The sequence below is a fragment of the Lontra canadensis genome, unplaced genomic scaffold (genome assembly GCF_010015895.1).
Source record: "Lontra canadensis isolate GAN:19392208 unplaced genomic scaffold, GSC_riverotter_1.0 scaffold2, whole genome shotgun sequence".
In the NCBI taxonomy this organism is placed as follows: domain Eukaryota; kingdom Metazoa; phylum Chordata; class Mammalia; order Carnivora; family Mustelidae; genus Lontra; species Lontra canadensis.
The window spans coordinates 6,499,772-6,523,471 of record NW_022630996.1 but is presented as its reverse complement, the minus strand read 5'-3'; the positions used below and the strand labels follow the sequence as shown (position 1 = coordinate 6,523,471).

General features: G+C 38.5%; 1 protein-coding gene across 8 annotated transcripts in view; it reads right to left on the bottom strand.

Moving 5' to 3' along the window:
* BRAF (B-Raf proto-oncogene, serine/threonine kinase) overlaps positions 1 to 23,700 on the bottom strand; it is a 168,177-nt gene that overhangs the window by 9,617 nt on the left and 134,860 nt on the right. For 7 of the 8 annotated variants that reach the window (XM_032867534.1, XM_032867479.1, XM_032867489.1 and 4 more), the window contains 4 exons: positions 14,123 to 14,169; positions 13,207 to 13,325; positions 9,365 to 9,496; positions 1,211 to 1,345 (listed from right to left, as the gene is read on the bottom strand). In XM_032867534.1, coding sequence (XP_032723425.1) covers positions 1,211 to 1,345; positions 9,365 to 9,496; positions 13,207 to 13,325; positions 14,123 to 14,169 — 433 coding nt within the window. Of the gene's footprint in view, positions 1 to 1,210; positions 1,346 to 9,364; positions 9,497 to 10,894; positions 10,996 to 13,206; positions 13,326 to 14,122; positions 14,170 to 23,700 lie in introns of those variants that run through there. The other variant, XM_032867525.1, reaches the window with a different exon arrangement.

Sequence of the window (23,700 nt, the reverse complement as noted above, 5' to 3'; positions counted from 1 at the left end):
AGGCTTGTTAAAATTATAAATTCTATCTTTAATTCTTCAGACAGGAATAAAAGATTCACTCATTCCTGTAGCAGTGACTTCTGTCTAAAAGAGCCAGCTCGGAGTGGGTATTCAAAGGCATTAATAAGGTCCACAAAAGACCAACTCAGTAATTATGGTAGCTGAGTAATTACTAGAGGCAGCTCTTCCCACCTGCAAGCTGTACTGATTTATCAAGATCCATTTATGTAGAGCTATCCACAACTTCATGAGCATCATAAAAAATTGAATTTCTATTACAGTATCTATAGAATTCAAACTTTTCTAAGCTTGTTCAGGTATTTAGTTTCAGTTCCTGAGGCTTATGAAAGATTGTTAACTTAAGGGCTTTGGCCTCATACCATGAAAAGATAAAAAGCAATAGTAATTTTCCAAGAATCAGAGAAAGGTAGACAGTACCAATAGGTGCCCTTTCTTTTTACAGAAAATATAAGATCTTTTTGGCTCCTCCAAAAGACCTGGTATTAAAGGGATGCTTGGAATTTGTTTGTTTTACCACCAGGAAGAATTAAGGCCGCAGTTCTCAAAGTGTAGTCTGTGGAAAAACTATTTTCATAGTTACACTAAGGTATTACTTGCCTTTTTTATGGTCATTATTTTACAAGTATTAAGTAGAGTTTTCAGAGGTTAAATGATGTAAAATATTGCACTGCAACATAATGAATGCAGAGAATCCAGATGTCTTCTTTTTGCAGAGATTTGCAAAAAAGGTAAAACAATGCCATTCTTTTCACTAATTCTATTGTCTGGGAAAATACTGTTCTTTTTTTAAAAAAAGTTAATATGTAATGATTTTATTATGTTTAAATAAACTTATAAGTATTTTAAAAACAGTTTTAATTTCTAAAATGGCAATTATTACTTATATGAAACAAAAGCTCTTTGGGGGCCTTCAATAACTTCTAAGTGTGTAAAAGGGCATGAGACCAAAATGTTTGAGAACGGCTAGACAAAAGTAAAGTCTTTCTGAATACTTTGTTCTGAGCTTTTAGATACCCTACCATTCAACCTTTATATAATTATCTTTATGTGATTACTTATCTGCTGCCTGCACATCATCACATGGAATCCAAATCCACAAAGTACAAACTGTGTCCTCTAGAAACTATTTAAAAATCTGCATCTGAGTATTAGTCTGTCCTCGTAAGTAACACATAAAGCTGCTTCTTACTTGGGGAAAGAGTGGCCTCTCATCTCTTTTCTTTTTTAGGCACTCTGCCATCAATCTCTTCATGGCTTTTGGACAGTTACTCCGTACCTTACTGAGATCTGGAGAAAGATATCCTCGTCCAACCATAAAAATTATCTGGGAAGAGAAAAAAACCAAATCATACAACCTTATTTATAAGCTGAAAAACACACAAACATTGATAATTCAGCAAGCTGTGTGCATTTGTGGGTATTTTTCTGCATATACACTGTACATCAACAAAAAGTTAAGAAACACAATGCTAGTATTCTGATTCCTATGTATCACATCGTAGGGAACCAATACTTAATGGGCTGTACGCTGAAATCTTCCAGACCTGTGGAGTATTGTAAAGGTCTCCTAATTGCTCCCCAGGCTTCCAGTCTCTCCTTACACAATCCATTTTCCATTGCCAGGGTAATCATGAGACACATTGGATTGTACCTCTTTTTCTACTTAAAAAGTAATTTATTGAGTACTTGCTGGGCATCACACTAAGCCCTTTATATAAATGTAGCAGGAACCAAAAAAGTTAACCTTTTAGCAGTTGTTTTGGCATCTGCATTTTATTTTATTTTTAAAGATTTTATTTATTTGACAGAGATCACAAGTAGGCAGAGAGGCAGGCAGAGAGAGAGGGAGAGAGAGGAGGAAGCGGGCTTCCCGCCGAGCAGAGAGCCCGATATGGGGCTTGATCCCAGGACCCCTGGATCATGACCCGAGCCAAAGGCAGAGGCTTTAACCCACTGAGCCACCCAGGCGCTCAGCAACTGTATTTTAAAAATTCGTTTGTTCAGGGGCAGGAAGAAATGGGGCATTTAGTTATATAGGTCTGAGAAACAGAGCCTCCTCTGAAAAAAAGAAAGTAAACCACTTGGGAATTAAATTTTCTGTTTCATAAAGTAAAAAGGCTTGTCTTCTCTGGGTGCAGAGAGGTACACTTTTCATGACTTCTTAATTTTCTTAATTTTTGGCTCTTCTGAGAATGGAGAGAGACAGACTTTAGGAGTCTTGGGACTCTTCTGTAAAGAGAGAGGGATTTTGATCTTAGAGGGAACAGGTCCAACATGCACAGACCAGAGGCTGGGCGGAGAGAGCCAGTAAGAGATCCCCTGTTACAGACGGGGCAGAGCTTCTAAGCTTTAGGAACATTCAAGTCTGATAACCTAACTTTATATTATTTCCTGTTTGGTGCCATAGTAACTGTTGTTGACCTATACGCTGACTTGCCCGAGCCCCACTAAAGCGGAGGTGTAAAGCTTATCCTCCTTTCCCATTGCCCCTGTCAGAACTGCCCTTCTCCTACCTTATAAAGGGCTCACCTTCTCACCCACATGAAATTTAACAATAGTACACACTGTTCCAAGGTGTAAAACTGCTGGGGTGCCAACGGAACACTTTCACATATTGGTATTTAGCTAGGCTCTAATGAACGGGTGACAAATTCCTTTGCAAGATAGCTGGTTTCCAGTTCTGTGCTTTCGGCTAACTGTAAAATTTACTGATAAATTATTATGTAATTTTTGGTACATTACAGAAATTAGTTCAAATTAACGGAGTGATACATGAATGGTAAAGAATTAATCTTGCCCAGAGAGAGGCCTCTGCCTTTGTCTTGTGGGAGGTAATCCCTAAGCCTCTGGCAGGTCCTGCCTGATAACAGTCCTTTTGTTTACCTGGGGGCCTTAGGCTGTGCCAGACAGTCTATGCTATCGAACTGATTTATAGAAGGGATGCTGAGTCAAGCAGTATCAGCTAAAACTAAGGTCAGCCACAGAGGTGGTCAGCCATACTCACTTAGCCTTACTCACTTAGAGTATCTAACTTAAGAGTATCTAACTTAGATACTCACTTAGTTATCACCCCTGGTGATAACTCTGGCAACACTTGCATGTTGTCACACACAGCCGCCAGGAGAATTCAGTGCTATCCACAGCTGCACTGGGAGAAGACAACTAGGACCTCCACATGTGGAACTCTCCTGGATTCTCCCCTTGTGCCTCTTCCCTTGGCTGCTGTAATGAACAGTAACTCTAAATACTAGCAACCTGGAGGGCAACTTGGAGGGCGTTCTGAGACTTACTGAAGGCTGAATCCGAGGGTGGTCTAGGGGATCACTGATCTGTGCAGATGAGTACAACAAACCCCTGAATTTTCCATCTTTGTATCTACTTTAACAAGAGTTCTCAGTGCATACTTCTTTAAAAATAAAACAAAGGGACGCCTGGGTGGCTCAGTTGGTTGGGCGGCTGCCTTCGGCTCAGGTCATGATCCCAGCAGCCTGGGATTGAGTCCCACATCGGGCTCCTTGCTCGGCGGGGAGCCTGCTTCTCCCTCTGCCTCTGCCTGCCATTCTGTCTGCCTGTGCTCACTCGCTCTCTCTCCTTCTCTCTCTCTGACAAATAAATAAATAAAATCTTAAAAAAAAAAAAAACAAAGAAAGGAATTGATGCTAAGTCCTACCTCATTTAGCAAAAGCCTACTTATCCACAAATGTATGAATGAACTGAAAAGAAAAGCCCTGTTCGTTAAGACACACATTTCCAGTAAAATTTTCCTTCTATGTTTCTATATATCAACACTTACATTTTTATCAGTTATATGTTAATAATTATTAACAGCAGTATAATTCAGAATTTTAAAAATTAATATTGAAAGACTAAAGTCACAGGAAAAGATTTTTTCAAATTCTAAATGTAAATACATATTTTGTTGCAAAGATGTGACTTGAATGGTCAGTAAGAAAAAGCCTTGAAAGCATAAAAAAAATGTTAAAAATGTTTCTTCAAAGAGAAAAACTTCCAAAAATTAATGAATCTATTTTTTAAGCAAGTGATGGTAGGTATCAAGTCAGAATGGCTTTTAGATTTCACTGGATACACTGAAAAGGATATAATGGCTTTATTTTGAAATGTTAATATAATACAAAGGAAATCACATTCTTTGCAATTATTTAAACTTGAAGGGAAGACTTACCTGGATAATTCATGTACAGAAGATTTAAGTGTCACAGACAGAATAAAAACAGTAGTTCCACTTGAAATTCTGGGACTGATTACCTTCCTTCTCAAACCACACTCAGCCCTCCCGGCATCTCCGCCCCTTCTTTCCCTCCTCTGTGTGACTGGAGCAGCGTCTGCTCATCCCCCTGCGCCGCCTCAGCAGACTAACAGCTAACAGCACGGACTGTGCTTTATTCATCTTTGTATCCCTCTATATCCCACAGTGCTTCCTATATAGTAGTTTTGAAAAGTTTTTTTTTATTTTTTTAAAGATTTTATTTATTTATTTGAAAGAGAGAGACAACAAGAGAGGGAACACAAGCAGGGGGTACACAAGTGGGAGAGGGAGAAGCAAGCCTCCCACTGAGCAGGGAGCCCGATATGGGGCTGGATCCCAGGACCCTGGGATTATGACCTGAGCCGAAGGCAGATGATTAATGCCTGAGTCACCCAGGCGCCCCTGAAAATTTTTTATTAAAATAACTTGTGTGTTGATAAGACACTTATCATTTCCTATCTCTTGTTTCCGGAGGTCTTATGCTTAGAACCCAGCCACCAGGGGGGGAAATAAAAAAAAAAGAACCTAGCAACCAGGCTGTACCAAGTCCATGCTTTCTACAAAGTACCCCCCACAGAAAGGCCCAGGTGGGGAAGAACTGAGGCCCCCAGCCCTTGGCCCTGACTGAGCTTCCAGTGGACAGCTAGCACGACACCTTGTAGGATGTGTGAATGAGTCATTTTGGAAGTGGATCCTTTAACACCCGACAAATGTACCCTAGGCGATACCATGTGACACAGAAATAAACCTTCCTTACTGACGGCAGCCCAATCTGCAGATTCATAATTTGCTTCAGCCACTACATTTTGGGTGGTTTATTATACAGTAACGGTAACTGAAATATACTTAAAATAAGACAGAAGTTATCTGTTATTTTTTTCTAAGATGACAGAGCACTTCTGCTCCAAGAAAAGAAAGAGGACAGAGTGTCAATACACCTAGCTCAAATGAGTGCATCACTAATCCCAACTTGGAGAAGCTGCACTCAAGAGTGTGATTAGTGTGATCAGAGAGTGAAACAGAAGGATCAAGAGGGGAAAAAGTGACAGCAGTTTCTCAGACTTCAGCACTAGAGTAAGGAAAACAAAAGCCAATGCTATTCTGCAAAGTAACACAGGGATGGCCATCCCCTGAGGAGCTAAGAGATGTGCTTTAGGAAAGAATCTGATTTTTATAACGATAAGGAATTCTTTAGTCGAATTTCTTGTTTTTATTAAAAAAAAAAAAAAAAAAAAAAAAAAAAAAAAAACACACCAAAAGAGGTAAAGTGACCAGGTCATGCAGGTCATGAGTAGTCCAAAGTCATTCTTTACATCGGGCTGCTTAATCAGAGTCTTGCTTTAAATTTGCTGGGAAAAGCTGCCATCTCAGACTACGGTGGGGGGAGCGTGTACAGGAATGGCTCCTACATTGCAAAGTAAAGACACAGTTGTCCTATCTCCTATGAAAAAGAATATTCCTAAATTTTCACAAAGAAGTCCAATCTGAGAGCCACAGAGATCATAGTAAAAGAAAGAGAAGAATCAAATCAAGGGGAATAGATGAAGCAAAGCTTGGGATTACTTCACTGAAGAGTTACTGATTCCCAAGAGGAAGTCCCACAGAAAGCGCCATTTGAGGAAAGCAGACTAAGAAGGAATGAAGTAGACTGGGGGTGATGGGAAGAGTGTATCATTCTTCTACCTCTTTTTTCTTCATCAAACACCCAACGTGGCTTCAGACTGGCAAATTCCAGAAGGCTCTACCTATATTACCAGAAAGAATTAACTAGTAAAGGCCTTACCCTTCTGTTGGACACTCACTCACTTTTCTCATGGAGAGTAAGCTCTTGCCACATCATTTATCATATTCCCATGGAAGACAAAAGCACTTAAAATGCCAAGACGCGGATAAGCGTAGAACTCTAGGATGCTTTTATCCACATTTTGGAAATAATAATATCTGTTTCCATAATATAATTTTATTTCATTAAAACAAACATATTCACTGGATTTCATCCAGATCTTAGATTCATAAAATTTTATTTGTAGTCTCTATCAACTAAAACTAAACTAAAATTCCCTAGATTCCTATAGAAAAGTAATATGCAGGGTGCCTGGGTAGCTCAGTCGGTTAAGTGTCCAACTTCATTTCGGCTCAGGGCACGATCTCAGGGTCGTGGGATTGAGCCCCGAATCAGGCTCTGTGGTGAGCAGGGAGTCTGCTTGAGTCTCTCTCTTCCTCCCCCTCTGCCCTTCCTCTCCTGTTCACGCTCTTGCACAATCTAAAAATAAATAAATAAATCTTAAAAAAAAAAAAAAGAAGTAATATGCAAAAGAAAAGTAAACATGGCACAGGGTATGATGTTATATGGTTGAGTTAATGAGACTATAAAAGGCAGAGCACAGGAAACTTGCAAATTAGAAACAACCTTGCTGGGGCACCTGGGTTGCTCAGTGGGTTAAAGCCTCTGCCTTCTGCTCAGGTCATGATCCCAGGGTCCTGGGATCGAGCCCCGCATCGGGCTCTCTGTTCAGCAGGGAGCCTGCTTCTCCCTCTCTCTCTGGCAGGCTCTCTCCCTACTTGTAATCTCTGTCAAATAAATAAATACAATCTTAAAAAAAAAAAAATAAATTAAAAAAAAAAAAAAGAAACAACCTTGCTATTCAGACTACCTTCATCAAATCAATCATCTCAGTTACCTAGGATGTCACAAGTCCAATAGGTGCAAAGTTTCCATTATGTTCCTTAGCTAGTAGCAGTTTGGTCCATCTTGAATCTAAGTTTCATGTAGGTTTAAAATACCAGGTAATTAGGAACCAGGTCACAGATTTTCTTAACACTCAAAAGTAGGATTCCACATTATAAAGTAGGACACAACATTCTAAAGCTATGTAGTGGTTAGAAAGACCAAAAAGAAACTAAACAATTAGCTTTGTGCTGACTTGGGTAGAAACATAGTTATTTGTTTATTATTTTTTTTTAAGATTTTATTCATTTATTTGAGAGAGAGAGACAGAGACAGTGACAGAGAGCTGGGAGGAGAGGGAGAAGCAGGCTCCCCTCTGAGCTAGGAGAATGCTGGGCTTGATTCCAGGACCCTGGGATCATAACCTGAGCCAAAGTCAGATGCTTAACCAACTGAGCCACCCAGGTGCCCCAGAACATAGTCATTTAAAAAAAATTCTTGAGAGGCGCCTGGGTGGCTCAGTCTTAAGTGTCTGCTTTCGGTTCAGGTCATAATCCCAGAGTCCTGGCATCAAGCCCCACATTGGGCTCCCTGCTCAATGGGAAGCCTGCTTCTCCCTCTCCCACTCCCTGCTTGTGTTCCCTCTCTTGCTTTCTCTCTCTGTCAAATAAATAAATAAAATCTTTAAAAAAAATTTTTAAAATTCTTGAACTATAAAATCAGGACCCTCTGGGTAAGAGGCCATATGGTGATTCAGTAAATACACACAAAGTACATGACAACTGAGATTACTTCTCTGAAACTACACGATAATTGAAGTTCTTCGTTAAGGAAGATACTCAGAGCTATTGCCAAAAAGATAAGAGAGTTGAGCTGATGACCAAAATACATACACTGCTTAAACGAAGTAACACATTTATACATTAAAAACCATCATTTCATTAGATTAGGAGGTTATGACAAAACACATAAAACATTCACACTTTTGGGGTGCCTGGGTGGCTCAGCTGGTTAAGTGTCTGCCTTCGGCCCAGTCATAATCCCAGGGTCCTGGGATTAAGCCCCACACTGGGCTCCCTGCTCGGTGAGGAGCCTGCTTCTCCTTCTCCCTCACCCTACTGCTCCCCTTGCTTGTGCTTGCTCTCTCTCTGTCAAATAACTAAAATATTTTTAAAAATTCACTTAAAAAAATTTTTTTTTGAACTGGTGATTCTCAACTTTGGTATATATCAAAATCACCTGGGAAACTTATTAAAAATGTTAAGTACTTTGATCCTACTCCATAGAATTAGAATCTGCTCCAGGATCTCCATTTTTATTTTTTTTCTGAAAGAGGGAAAGAAAGAGGGAGAAAGAGAGAGAGAGAGCGAGAGCGCACATGCACGTGAGCAAGCCCTTGGAAGGGGTAAGATGGTGGCGGGGGTGGGTGGGGACAAATGGAAAGGGAGAGAGAGAATCCCAAGCAGATTCCATGTTCAGTGTGGAGCCCTGTGTGGGGCTCCATCTCGTGATCCTGAGATCATGACCTGAGCCGAAATCAACGGTCAGATGTTTAACAGACTGATCCACCCAGGCGCCCCAGTATCTCTATTTTTAAACAAATTACCCACATAACTCTGACACAACCCACAGCATAAAATATAAATATTATTTAACCGCAGTTTATATCGTCAATCATTGTTTTCTAATATATTAACAGTGGAATTGCTTCAATCTCTCTACAAATACGCACGCGCGCACACACACACACACACACTTTTTAAATCCTAACGTGTACAATGTATAAACATCAGTAAAGACAATTCCTTTTTCTTGGTCAGTGTTAAAGTCCTGGTGAATCGAATGTGGCTGGGATGGAAAAGGCAAAGAGCTGTATGAGGTTCTGTTCGGGACTTTGGGGAAGGACAGAGAACAGGAACTTAGGAAGAAAGAAGTAAAAATAATTCCCTCCTATTAGAATCCTCATTATAGAAAAATGAAAGCATGATACATTAGTCTTTCAAAAAAGGAGAAACCTCACTAATTTCAAAAGAACTGGCTACAAAGAAGTGCACAGCTGAGTGCCTGCTCAGCACAACCAACAACAGAAGGCACAAAGCCCAGACGCCGCCACAGCAGAGCCCTTCCTTCTGGTTTGTGTGGTCAAGAGATGGGAGTGATCTCCACGGTGGCAGCTCTAGTTTCTAGTCAGAACATCAGGAGCTACACTGTGTGACCACACTTGGCACTGACATTTCAAGGAAGGCCTTACATGCTGTCACTGCCAACAGTCCACCAAAGGTTTCCACGACTGCAACAAAGATCAAGATAACCATCCTTCATGTCCACTCAGGACTCAACACTTCTAAAACAAAGTACAGTCTTTATACAAACAGTAAAATAAACCCCAAGAGACCATAAATGTTTACCTGGTCCCTGTTGTTGATGTTTGAATAAGGTAACTGTCCGGTCATCAATTCATATAGAACAATCCCAAATGCATAGACATCTGACTGAAAGCTATATGGGTTTTTATCTTGCATTCGGATCACTTCTGGTGCCTGTTAGAACACAAGAAGAAAAATATTCTTGTTTATTCTTCAACTAAAAAGACTGAAAAGCAAATTATTGCAATTCCCAGAACAATGCTTTTGTCATTAGATAATTCATCTAATATGCAGGCCATTCTCTTATTAATGGGCAAAGAAATAAAAATGATTAAGAAAAAAGATGCTCAGTGAGCTGTGCAAGAGGCAGTATTACCTGAGATTCCATATGAATTACTAAGACTTTATAATTTTATCGGCCATCCTCCTTCTGCACAAAACACTGTCACAAAATATTGTGCAAAATACTGCACAAAAATTGCTATATCTGAATCTGTCCCAGGACTAGCCCTGTCAAGAATCAGTTCCTGTTTCCCATTCCTGATTCAGTAAAGAAATACCGAATTGTGGTCCTAATGGGTTTGGGAGTAGCACTACCACTACACTGCCGGCCTCAGAATTTAAGTTTTCCCACTGGTACAATGGTTCTCGTCTCAGGGCACCTTCAAGACTGACCAACTCAAACCTCTTTCCTCGTTCCAAAGGCATTATCAACACGAACGCTTTATTATTAACAAAAGCGAGAGACAGGAGGTCGATTTAGAAGTTGGTATAAAGATCCTGGCCTCTTGCCTCTTGGGCAAAGATAAAGATCAAACCATATTTGCTACATTTTTTGTACATTTTACTCACTGTACTCTACTGCTTAATTTCTTATTAAATGGTTGGCTAAATATAAATTTAAAAGAGTTCTTTCACCTTGCATCTTCTGTACTGTTCCATTTGGAAGAACTGTTTCACTAGAGAAATTGCAGATTGTAAGTAAAAGCTCTGTGAAAGCCCTGATACTTAAGCTTGAATTAACTGCATAAATGGCTAGCGGACATGGGACAAGATTCCTGGTCACTGGTCAGACTCTCACGAGGCAGGCAATGGCGCTCAGCCTCACCTGCAAATCACAATCACCTGCGAGCTCTTTAACCTCTCAGTGTCCAGACTACATTCCAGCCCAATAACGTAACAACATTACATCTGTTGTTGGGATCCAAGCACTGCTGATTTTTATAGCTCCCAGATGATTTTAATGTCCAACTGAGGTTGAGAACCACTGACAGAAGATGCATGGGAGATCCTGATGAAGAACGGGGGGGTGAAGGAGAAGACTGTCTACTTTTGTCAAACATTTTATTGCTGACTGCTTTTAGTAATAAGGTACAAAATAAACCACATACAGCTGTGATGTGATGAACAAGTTAGAATACTGAGAGGCTGGTTATGATACAGGAATAATTTTAAAAGCCAGAACACAGTTTTGAGAGGAACAGAGTAATAAATGAAATTTAATAAATAAAAAGAACTAAACGGCTTTTTAAAATTTAGTTTTACCTCTACTGTTGTTGGTAGATGGCTTGATGAAAAGTTGCATGTCATCTATTTATAAGAAATGCATGACTGATCCTCAATTAATTTAGTGATTTAATTTGTCAAAATTTTCATAAAGATTTCTTTCCCCTCTAAGGTAAATAAAAAAGGTTGAGAAGAATTCAGATAATTACATAACCTTAGTTCTGACCAAACTGCTCTTTACTAGTCTACGGATGCTCCATATTTGGTTTTGAAGGCAGTATCAACCCAAAAGTTGAGTGTACAACCCAACAGTTAAGTGTACTACCGGTTAATCTCTTGTATTAAAGCTCAGCTTGCTTGAATAAAGGATGAACCAATTGACCTAGGTATCCACAAAATAGAAATCAGAAGAAAATACACAACTTTATGTATAATAATCTGCTAACTCTATAAACTAAGGTTTTTGAAAAAGGACAAATCTGGAGACTTAACCGAACCTCTCTCCCACACTAGTTAAAATAAACACACTTTAAAACATGTATCGATTGTTTCTTCTTAAATTTAGATTTTACAATTTCAGTACTTAAACTTTGCCAGCTGGCCCTTCCTGTGATACACTGCTATCTTGTAACAAGATGTGTGCCTTAAAGGTGCATGAGATCCAGACTACAACAATTAGCCTCTTGTTTATAAAATGATTTACTAAAACAATTAAAACTTATTAAAGAAACAAATCTAGCTAGTTCTAATTACTGAATCTTAGAAACAAAAAAGGTATTAGAAATCCACTAGTCCAACCAACATTAAAGATGGAGAGACGTGGAGGAGGTTAAAAAATGCACAGGTTGAGAGTCAAACATAGCACTAGAGTACAGATCTCCTAACTCTAAGTCCAATGTACCCCTTCCACCTTGTTACTTGCCTTCACTCCAGTTAAGTTTTTTTTTTAATTTAAACTCAATTAGCCAAGGTATAGAACATCGTTGGTTTTTGATATACTGTTCAATGATTCATCAAGCTGGGTGATGGGCATTAAGGAGGGCACATAATGTGATAAGCATTGGGCATTACACTCCATTTATTATTACAAGAAATCATAGCTGAATTTAACCCTATGTTTTACTTGACTAGTTCAGATGTCTATCTTGCAATTCCCCTCTTGGAGACTGCTACAGATTCAGGGAATTTATGCAAACATGGCTTCAAGAGCCCTTGCAGCTTCCCTGTTTCCAGATTCAATCATTTAAAGTTTCAACTTTGGGGGACATTCTATATTTAACTAAGCGCAGCAGTTCTCAAACTTTTTGGTCTCAGAACTCTTTTAGTCTTGAAAATTACTGAGGACCCTAAGGAACTTTTATGTGGATGATATCTATGGGTATTTAACACATTTAAACTTAAATGGGAAACTGTGAAAATATTTAGTAATTTCATAAATAATAAAACAACAGCCATTAGATGTTAACACACATCACCCATTTTTAATGAAAAGTATGTTTTCAAAACTAAAAAAAGTTCAGAGAGAACAATACTACTGCAGTTCTCTTTGACTGGTTTAACAGCAGCCAGTTATGGTCACATATTTGCTTCTGCGTTCCATCTGTTGTAATACGTCATTCTAGTTGAAGAATATGAAGAAACATCTGGTCTCACACAGAGATCACCTTGGGGACCTCCAAAAGGGTCTTAGGGCCCCTTTTGAGAACTGCTGTCTTAGAGGGTGATTCCTATAACCTGCCCTTTTCGCAGCCTGCTGAAAGTAACTGCACAGACCTCTTCATTCCCTTCTTTTCCACACAGCAGAAACAGGAATAAAGAAAAAGAAAGAGCTATGCAGGGCAGTACATGGCTGACAGTGCTAAATTTTTTTTTTTTTTTTTTGGTCTTTCCTCTCCCAGCTGCCCCATAATTATAGGTTCTTTCTAGTCTAAAGGAAGTAACTTTCCAATTGAGGCTTAAATAAGATTGTGAAACCACCTCTCTCTTAAAAGGAGTAGTTCTCTTAGTAAAAACCTTAATAATTGCTGCAGATCATACCTGCTGAAATTGCACACTCGTTTTTTTATTTTGGAAACGGTACATAGAACATTTTGAACATAAAATATTTTAAGGAGACAATTCTGGATAAAATTTAAACAGTGTTTATAAAATACATTATTTTCTTGTTTGAGATATAATGAAGTTGGTTTCATAATTCTCTTTAAAGATAAAGAAAAAATTAAAATATATTTACATAAAAAATAAGATCAACATTGATTTTTGTGAATACTGGGAATTATGAAAATACTACAGTTGAAACCTTCAAAGATCTTCTAGTAATTCAGCAGCATCTCAGGGTCCAAAAATTTAATTAATGGAGAAATAGCCTCAATTCTTACCATCCACAAAATGGATCCAGACAACTGTTCAAACTGATGGGACCCACTCCATCGAGATTTCACTGTGGCTAGACCAAAATCACCTATTTTTACTGTGAGGTCTTCATGAAGAAAAATATCTGAGGGGTAGTAAGTAAAGGAAAACAATAGATCTCATTTTCCTAGCAAAGCAAGCATTATAAAAATTTTAGGTAAGTGATCTAATTTCTAGAATTCTATAATATGATTTTCTTTTTTTTGGTAAAACTGATACTCCTTTAAAAAGTACAGTACTTCATATTTCCTTCTAAAGTTAATGAATACATTTTTAAAAATATGGTTCTATTTGGCCTATGTGACCTGCTTTTAAGATTTTTAGGGCTAGAAATGTGGTAGGATGAGGTGAGATGCTTTCCTACCTACATTTATGGGAAACCCTGAAACTTTCCCACTAGATTTTAGTAGCATAGACCCAGATACGCTTTTGGCACTGCTGGGAAAGCTACAAAGGTTCTTCACTGGAATGAAGTCAGTTGGCAGACAGGGTCTTGATTTGGGTTTATGGAAGAAGAAGAAAACATTATGGTTTTCTCACCTCATTGTAAGTAAGAACCTTCAGGTACATCTCAACTACCGCAGAGCAGCATCAGAGCACTGAAAGAAACGAGTTGGTGCTGACGGAATGTAAGCACACAATCCTAAGAGTCCGACTATTAGAAAGATTTGGCAGAATTTTTGGTAATGCTCCAATGTTCAGAAACCAAAAGCATGTTGTAGTACCCTGCTTCACTATGCTCTCATGCAAACCCGCTCATTAATTCCCTTTACATTATATTGAACTTAGCATGAAAACTGTTTTTACATAATGTGAAGACAAAATGCAGAAGAAAAAGTCAGGATGTTTTCAAACTTCGCAGACAAATTTCAGGAAGGATACTATTACTCTTGAGGTCTCTGTGGATGATTGACTTGGCGTGTAAGTAACTGAAAAACAAAACATCATTTTAACCTGAGTAGGGGTAAAGACTCTGGCCTCAAAATCTATAGAACATATTTAGGGGTGTAAATAAAGACTTCATCAAAATCATGACACAATTGCAAACTGTACATTGTGATAACCCCTTTACATAAGAAATCTTAAATTATATATGAATTTAGGGTTACAGGAACATATTACTCTTATGGTACAGCCCAAACCTTGTGCTCTACTAAAAGACTTTGCTTTATCTCCTACTATTTACCAATACAAACCTTTCACTCCCGTCAAGCCCATTTATCCATGTTCTTTAAATATACCTTGATATTTAATCCCACCTCTGCGATCAATGCTCCCCTCCCAACCCCAACCCCAAATCAGCTTTCATGCTATTCCCCACCTATTCACATCTATCCTTTAAGACTGAACACACATTCTAACTCCTGGATGAAGCTTTGCCATGACTAACTCAACTGAAAGTGATCTTTCACTGTTGAGTTATGTCGTAATTTTTAATCAGCTTGATTCATGTATTTTTCCCCTCTATGGTTCATTTTCTTTTCAGAACATAGACTCCACTAGAATATGAAAATCTGATTGATAATTTTAAAGGTAGTAATTATACATTCTTAAAATAACTTCTTAAAAATATGGAGGAGCTTTTACCACACATGGTAATCATTCAATTAGTCTTACAATTAGTTACTAATGGCCACAGTAAATAACTCTGTTGTTAATTAGTCTAAAAAGAGAGTAGAATAAGAAAAAATTAAATATTGCAGAGTAACATAAATTTTCAAAACATGCGAACAGAAATAGTGAGGAGCAAACCTGCTACATTACATAATGTCCAGAGTGATCTATCTTAAAGTCAATGATAAGTTTAAATTATGTATGTTATCCCTAAAAACTGCTTTAGTTGAGTTCACTAAGGGTAAGAGCTGTGCCTAGTTTTTTGTTTAATCTCCACCTAGCACAGTGCCTGGCATGTGGTTAAGTATTCAACATGTCTGTTGAATCAACTACAATGAAGTGCATATAATATCCTAGTCAAAGTAATTTTTCTTCATTTAATACTGGAAAGGACAGATGTATGAGACATCTAAAATTTGACAATGACCATTAGGAAATAAATTTTGCTTTAAAATGACACTTTAAAGTTCAAATGGTATATAATCAAAATTATATAATGAACACTTAAAAATTGAAGAATCATAATAATTAAGCTTTATTTATGCTTTCTCATCTTCATGTAAAGTTCCCATTCTCCCAAAGATCAAGGTTTTAAAACTTTCTTCTCAGATAAAATTTTCATTTCAAATGACTATTGATACAAAGGAACCCCTTCTCCTCCAATTACTCTCCTACATCACTATTCACGTCCTCCACAGCATTTACCACTGTTGCCATGACTTCTTAAGCCCAGTCTTGTCCCACACTACATCACATGGTCTCTCCGAAGTTGGAAGAATATATGGTATCAGTTATAGGTTTCATGTACTTAAAAAGTTCTGTAGTGACACAGAATGGCACAGACCGAGAAACAGGGGCCTCAATCACAAGCTTTTTCAAGTTGGGGAGACCCTGTCCCGATCTCCATTAGAAAGAAAGGGGAACAAGTGGTCCCGGTATTCAGTGGTGGAGCTCAGTGCTTTGGTCAGAGATCTGGTCTTTAGTGCATGGAACAGGTATTGGTTTTTGAATAGAGATTCTGTCTCCTATGAAATTAAAAACAGCAACAAATGGGTGGTAGATATGAATAGTTGAGGCATGATGAAGTTATACGGGAAGATAAAGGTGTTCTTGATGGTGTCAATCTTTTCAGCAAATCTGATACAAAGAAATATAGCCAAGAGTAAGGTAGATAGCAATTAACTAGAGGGTTGAGGAGAAAAATGTTCTGACCAGGAAAATACTAGATAATTAGCAAGATATGATTACTGAGCTAGTGATATAACCTTAGTAGAAGCTGGACAGCATAAATCTATTACAGACTAAAGTTGTATATAGCTGTAACTTGGAACAGCGCCACCTTATTCTTGTGTAATCCTTTATTGTTTATAAACTACTTTTCTTTTATTTCACTTAATTCTCTTTTTGTAACACCTCTGTAAGAAAAGCAGTGAAAAAGCAGAAATCCAGATCTATATAATGGATGGTTCAAAAGAAAAGGTACTTAAATTCCCTAGATGGGAAAATGGAATGAGTATCATACCCCGTATCTGTACATAATATAATGTTCCAGCGTAATTACTACCCTGTATAATTCTATAAAGGCTGACACTAAAACATCATTTTCTTTTTTTTTAAAGATTTTATTTATTTATTTGACAGACAGAGATCACAAGCAGGCAGAGAGGCAGGCATAGAGAGAGGGGGAAGCAGGCTCCCTGCTGAGCAGAGAGCCCGATGTGGGGCTCGATCCCAGGACCCTGAGATCATGACCTGAGCCGAAGGCAGAGGCTTAACCCACTGAGCCACCCAGGCACCCCTAAAACATCATTTTCTAAGCACCAGTCAGTTATAATGAAAGCTGACAAAGGAAAAATAACTGGTTGAGGGTAGGGAAGGGAACAAGAAGAAATTAACTTTACTACAGATGACACAGAAGTGTATCTATTATTTAGGGGAATTAAACTGGAGGTCCTTCTTAACTTTTCTAAGATGTTAAAGAGAACCTTACAGGTTTATAAAAGCAGCAGGAAAGAAAAAGCATTCTATAAACCAAATGAATATCATATCCTTTCGAAAGGCTTCTCTTAGGAGTTTCTTTCCTTGAAAAAAGAAGTATCCGCATACAGAATCATTTAATCTGAAAGCTGGGCAATCGTCTAGTAAAATTTGTTCTTTCTACTTCTTTTAAGTTATTATCCAAGAATCAGTTTTCTAACATTCTTTTTATAGCTTAATATGATGCCCCAAGAGTAAATACAATACTCTAAGATTTGATCTGATGAACATAAACTAGAGTGACTCTCATCTTCATTTTCTCCTTGAACGTAAAACATGAAACTCCTAGGAAAAAAACACAGCTAGCAAGCTCTTTGACAATGGTTTTGGTAGTCATTTTTTTGGATTTGATACCAAAAGCAAAGGCAACAAAAGCAAAAATAAGTGGGACTATATAGAACTTAAAAAGCTTCTGCACAGCAAAGGACACAAACTACCAACAAAATGAAAAGGCAACCTACCAAATGGAGAAAATATTTGCAAATCATATATCTAATAAGGACATATCCCCAAAATACAAAGAACATGTACAACTCACTAGCAAAAACACCCAAACAATCTGATTTAAACACAGACATTTTCCCAAAGAACACATATGGATGGCCAAAAGGTGTCCAGCATCTCTATGTATCGGAGTAATGCAAATCAAAACCACGATGAGATACTGCCCCACACCTGTTAGCATGGCTATTATCAAAAAGACAAGAAATAGCAAGCGGTGGCAAGAATGTAGAAAAACAGGAACTCCTGTGCACTGATGAAGGGAACACAACTGGTGCAGCCACTATGGAAAATAGTGTGTAAGTTCCTCAAAAAACTTAAAAACAGGATTATCATATGATCCAGCAATCCCACTTCTGGATGTATATCCAAAAGAACTTAAATCAGGATCTTAAAGAGACATCTGCATCCTCATGTTTACTGCAGTATTATTAAGAATAATAGTGCTCACGAATGATAAAGAAAATGTCACTCACACACACAAATATTAGGTGGCCACAAAAAAGGATATCCTACTACTGGCAACAACATGTATGGACCCCGAGAGCATTACACATCATCAAATAAGTCAGAGAAATACAAATACCACGTGATCACACTTATATGTGGAATCTAAAACAAAACAAAAATCAGATTCACCTTCACCTTCCTTATGGTGGGTTAAAAACATTTTATCAGCCATTATTGTGATTATTATGGCAGCCAGAGTCACTGTACTGACTCCTATTAAAATTACTTTCAGTTACAACCCTACAGAGCTGCTGTTCCTGCCCTGCTCCTACAAAACAGTTTCCCCATCCTAGACTGCTATGTATCTCTCTCTTTTTTGGAACTGGATGTCGTATTCTGGAGACATGGCCTGTAATTCCGGCTTATTAAAATTTTAGTTCTCACTAAAAAATAAGTTTTAAAAGACCAGTGTGTTAATGAAGCCCCCATCTAAGTTCTCTGTAAATGTGCTAGTCACGGTCAAGAAAGAAATGAAACGAAAATCTCCTTCTAGCTTAGTAGTCTCAGGTATGATCATTATACAGCTCTGAATCTAGGTGAATTCTCCACGCCTGTTGCATCTCTTGATCATATGTGCAACAGTATCATGAGAAATAATATTCAAAAACCTTGCTCTAATTCAAATACTATGGCTACATATGCCATAGTATTTGCCTGCTTTATCAAGTCTATTTACAACAGCCAAGTGTCTCTCACTTAAGTTTACTGTTATTTTCTTATATTTTCAACTGTTTTTCAACCAAAGAACTGGTCCACGAAACGTTAGGATTTCAGTCCTCTTTCACTAATACGACACGGTTTCAAAAAGTGCATCAGACTTCACATAGCAAGCTCTCTCCTCAGCCAGTTACAGAGAACTCAGCAGCCGACTGGACTGGGATGCATGATGGTGGTGACAAGATGATATCTGATCCAAGCTGTTTCAATCACAGTTTCCTCCTACTTTGATGCCCTCTCCCCTCATAATCAAAATGTGGAAAGTGAGCAAGATTGCAGGGAATGATATTCTGCTACTCCTCTGTAGTCAATAATCATTTAGAATAGTTAAAATCCCTAAGAAGTGAAGTTCACACATTTTTCTAGCTGTGATCCAAAGTGGCCTAAATTCTGTTTTTAGAGTTTTCAGTTTCTTTTACTTAAAAAAAAACCAAACAAACCAGATTTGAGGTACATCTTGTATACAACACAAAATGCATCCAATTTTATGTAGAGTCCGAGTTTTGACAACTGTATGCACTTGTATAATGACCAGCCACAATCAACATGAAGAATATCCATCACCCCCCAGACTTTCATGAACTTCTGCAATGAAACGCTCCTCAGTTCAGGCAACCACTGATAGTGACTTCTGTTACAAGAGATTAGTTTTGTCTTTTCTAGAATTTCATATAAACAAAATCCATGGCTTCTTTGGATCAGCATAATGATTCGAAGATTTGCACGCTGGCTGCACGCAGCATTACAGGGTATGGATATACCACAACTTAACCACGGACCTGCTGGACATTTGGGTTGTTCCTCATTTTTTGGCAATTTTGAGTAAGATACTATAAACATTCAAGTACAAGTCTCTGTTGCTGACTTATGTTTTCACTTTTGGGTAAATAAGTAAGATTAGAATTGCTCATGTGGCAATTTTAACTTTAAAAGAAACTGCCAAAGTGGCTTTCCCATTTAAGATCCTTACCAAGAATGTGTAAGAGTTCTGGTTGCTCTGGATCCTTGCCAATACTGGGTATAGCTGCTTTTGATTATAAGCATTCTAGTGGGTGTGTAGCGGTGTCTCATAGTTTTAATTTGCCCTTCCCTAATGTCTAATGATAATGAACATCTTTACATGTGCTCATTTGCCATTCTTATGCCTTTTTAATAAAGAAACCCAATCTTCTGTCCATTTTCTTGTTAGGCAGTTTTTCTTATTACTGAATTGTAAGAGTTCTTATATAGTTCAGATACAAGTCTTTTAATTAGATAATGTATCTTGCAAACATTTTCTTCAAATCTGTAGCTCATCTTTTCATTTTTTTAAAAACAGTGTCTGTCTTTCAAAAGGCAAGTTTCAAATTTTGATTAAATCCCATTTATTAATTTTTTCTCATATGATCCTTACTTTTTGTGTCTTAAGATTTTCTCCTATGTTTCTTTTAGAAGTTTTAGATTTTCAGCTTTTAGTCTTTGATCCATCTCAAGTAAATATTAATGTCTTATGTCCAGCAAGGGGAGGTGATTTATTCATTTATTCTATATGGATGTCCAGTTGTTCCAGTAATATTTGTTGAAAGGATTGTCTTTTCCACATGAATTGTGCCTTAGTGCCTTGTAAAAAAAAAAAAAAAATCAACTAACTCCTCTTTTCCCCCCAAAACAATTGACCATAGACCTATGGATATATTTCTAGGCTTTCTATTCTGTTTTTTGATTTATATGTTTATTCTTATGTCAGTATCACATGGTCTTGATTACAGTGGCTTTATACAAACTTTTGAAATCTAACACGAAATGTCCTTCAACTTTTTCAAAATTGTTTTGACTGTTCTAGCCATTGTATTTCCTTATACATTTTATGATCAACTGGTCAATTCCTACAAAAAGCCTGCTTAAATTTTGATTGGAATTACAATGAGTCTACAGATCAATTTGGGAAGGATAACATCTTAACGATATTGAATTTCCTAATTCATGAACATGATGTTTCTATGTCTTTTTTGTTTCCTAGCTGGGACCTACATTAGAGAGGGTATAATCCCCCTTTGGAAAATCAGACCTTCTAAAGTAAAACACTGGTCTAAAAAAATATAAAAGAGAATTCATTATAAACATGCAATATAAAAAACCATGTTGGGTGCCTGGGTGGCTCAGTCAGTTAGGCATCTGCCTTTTTGGCCTGGGTCATGATCCCAGCTGGGGTCCTTGATCGAGCCCCACATGGTGCTACCTGCTCAGTGGGGAGTCTGCTTCTCCCTCTCCCTCTGCCTCTCCCCCTTCTCATGCTCTCTCTCTCTCCGTTGCTCTCACTTGCTTGCTCAAATAAATAAATCCTTAAAAAAAAACCACATTACTCTTTGAAAAATTCATCTCAAACATACACAAGTCCAAAATCAGAAGCACAATATATATACATATGTGTGTGTGTGTGTGTGTGTGTATGTTTATTTATAAGAGCAGGGTAGCTCAATGGAGGAAAGGACAGTCATTTCAATAAATACTGCTGGGATATCTGTACGGGGAAAAAAGTCTTTAACTGTTACCTCATACCAAACCCAAAAACCAATCTGAAGTGGATTTAAGACCTAAAACCAAGAGCAAAAACTATGAAACTTCTAAAAGAAAACAATTTCCACCACCCTCATGTACACATACAGCATTTTAAGGTTTTCAGGATATTTTTGCATCATTAAGTTTCATAACCTTCATGTTTCTTTGTGAGGCAAGCAAAAAGGCAATAATTCTACTTATGTTGATGGGAAAACCACAGCCAAAAAGATTTAAATGACATAAAACCAGAGAGTTGTAGGGGAAAGGGCATGGGTTTTGAGCACACAAGACTTGGGTTCAAATTCTAACTACATCTCTTATTAGCCATATGATCATGGGTACGTTACAAAATCACTCTTAGCTTCAAATTCCTAACCAAAGAAATGGAGGTAATAATGATCTTGAAGGAGTTCTTTCTTTTAACACATGTTTAGTGAAAGCCCCCTGTGTGCTAAGCAACAGCTGTTCTAATCTTGGAACTAAAGCAGAAAATTCCCACCCCAAGGTGCTTACATTTTAGTACAGAGACAGAAAAGAAAAAAGATGTATTAGTAGAATATACAATATCCTGTAAGTGGGGAAATGCTGAGTTGCAGGGGGTTGTAATTCTAGGGCAGGGAGGGCCTCTTTTCAAAGGACCTTTTGATTAAAGACTGGAAGGAGAGGAGGGAAAGAGTCATGCTGATACGGGACAAGAGTATAGCAGGCAAGGGAACTTGCAAGGGCAAGACCCTAAAGCAGGGCCCATGTGCTAGTAATGGCAAGAGGGCAAAGAGAAGTAAATGAATTGACAGAGGTAATAAGAAAGCAGGGGGTCGGGGTGGTGGTTACTTTGAGGAAGTACTGTTATAAGGACTTTGACTTTCTTTCTGAGTGAAATGTGAGACACTGGAAGGGGAGAGGAGCAACATAATCCGAGCTAAGTCCCAAAAAGACCATTCTGGGTGCTGTGTTGACAATCAACTGAAGGCAGGCCAGGGAGGAAGCAGAGCACTGACCCAGGAAAGAGATAATGGTGGCTTCCATCAGGGTGAGGAGCAGAAAGGGTGATGAGAACTTGTAAGATTCCAGACACACTTTACAGAACGGAGCGAGCGGTGCCTGTGCAGCTCAGTTGGTTAAGAGTATGCCTTCGGCTCAGGTCATGATCGAGCCCCGTGTCAGGCTCACCTCTTAGCGGGGAGCTTGCTTCTCCTCCTCCCCCTGCTCACTGGTGCTGTCAAGTAAATAAAAAAAATCTGGGGCGCGGCGGGGGGGAGAAAGAGCGTGGACAGGAGTTTATTTTTTTTAAAAATATTTTATTTATTTATTTGAGAGAGAGAGAGAATGAGAGAGAGAGAGCTTGAGAAGAGAAAGGTCGGCAGGAGCAGCAGAGTCCCTGCCAAGCAGGGAGCCCGATGTGGGACTTGATCCTGGGACTCCAGGATCATGACCTGAGCCGAAGGCAGATGCTTAACCAATTGAGCCACCCAGGGGCCCCAGGACGGGAATTTATAATAGATTGGTTGTATGGTGTGAGAAAAAGAGAGGAGTCAATGATAACTAGAAAATGTAGACATTAGCAGCTGATAGAACAGAGTTGCCAGTTACTGAGATGAAAGGAATGCAGGAAGGGCAGGCTTGAAGGAAAAGGTCAGGTCCTCAGTAGGAGACATACTAAATTTGAGATATCCATTAGATAATCAAGAGATGTGGAGGAGACAGTTGGCTATGACAGTTTGGAGTTCAGAGGAAATGAAGGGGCTGGAGACTGGCATACAAACGGTAATTAAGTGGTATTTCAAGCCATGTGACTGGATGAGATCACCAAGGGAACGGAGATTCCTGGAGGGCTCCAGTATTTAGAGAGGTTGAAGAGTTGAGGGAGGGCTAGCTGAAAAGGAGTAGTGACTAGAAAGAAAACCAAGAGAATATATCTTAAAGCAGTGCTTCTCAAATTTTAACATGCATACAAACCACTTAGGGATTTTGTTAAAATACAGTCTCCCAATTCAGTAGGTCTGGGTGGCACCTGAAACTCAGCATTTCTAAAAGCTCCCAGGTGGTACAGATGCCACTCAGACTGGATCCTGAGCAGTAAAGGATGGAAGATGGGTTTCCCTGGAGAAGGGTGTGATCAACCGCGGCACGAACAGACGGAGGACGGTGCATCTAACCACTGATCTACTGGGAGGTCTTTCGCTGGAGTATGGGGTAAAAGCCTGACTGCAGTGGGGTCCAAGATAAAAGGGGAGAAGAGAAATTGTAGAGTGAATATCAACAACTCTCCTGAAAAGTTTTACTTGAGTGGGAACTGGAATCAAGGAAGGGGCCTCCACAACTTTTTTATTATGAACTTATTAAGAACAAAGATGGAAAAGAACAGTATAATAATCACCGTAGGCTAACCGCCTAGATTCAACAGTCAAATGCGCATTTTAAGAGAGATTTTTTTAAAAGATTTTATTTATTTATTTGACAGAGAGGAGAGAGAGGGAGAGAGGGAATACAAGCAGGAGGAGTGGGAGAGGGAGAAGCAGGCTCCCCACTGAGCAGGGAGCCCA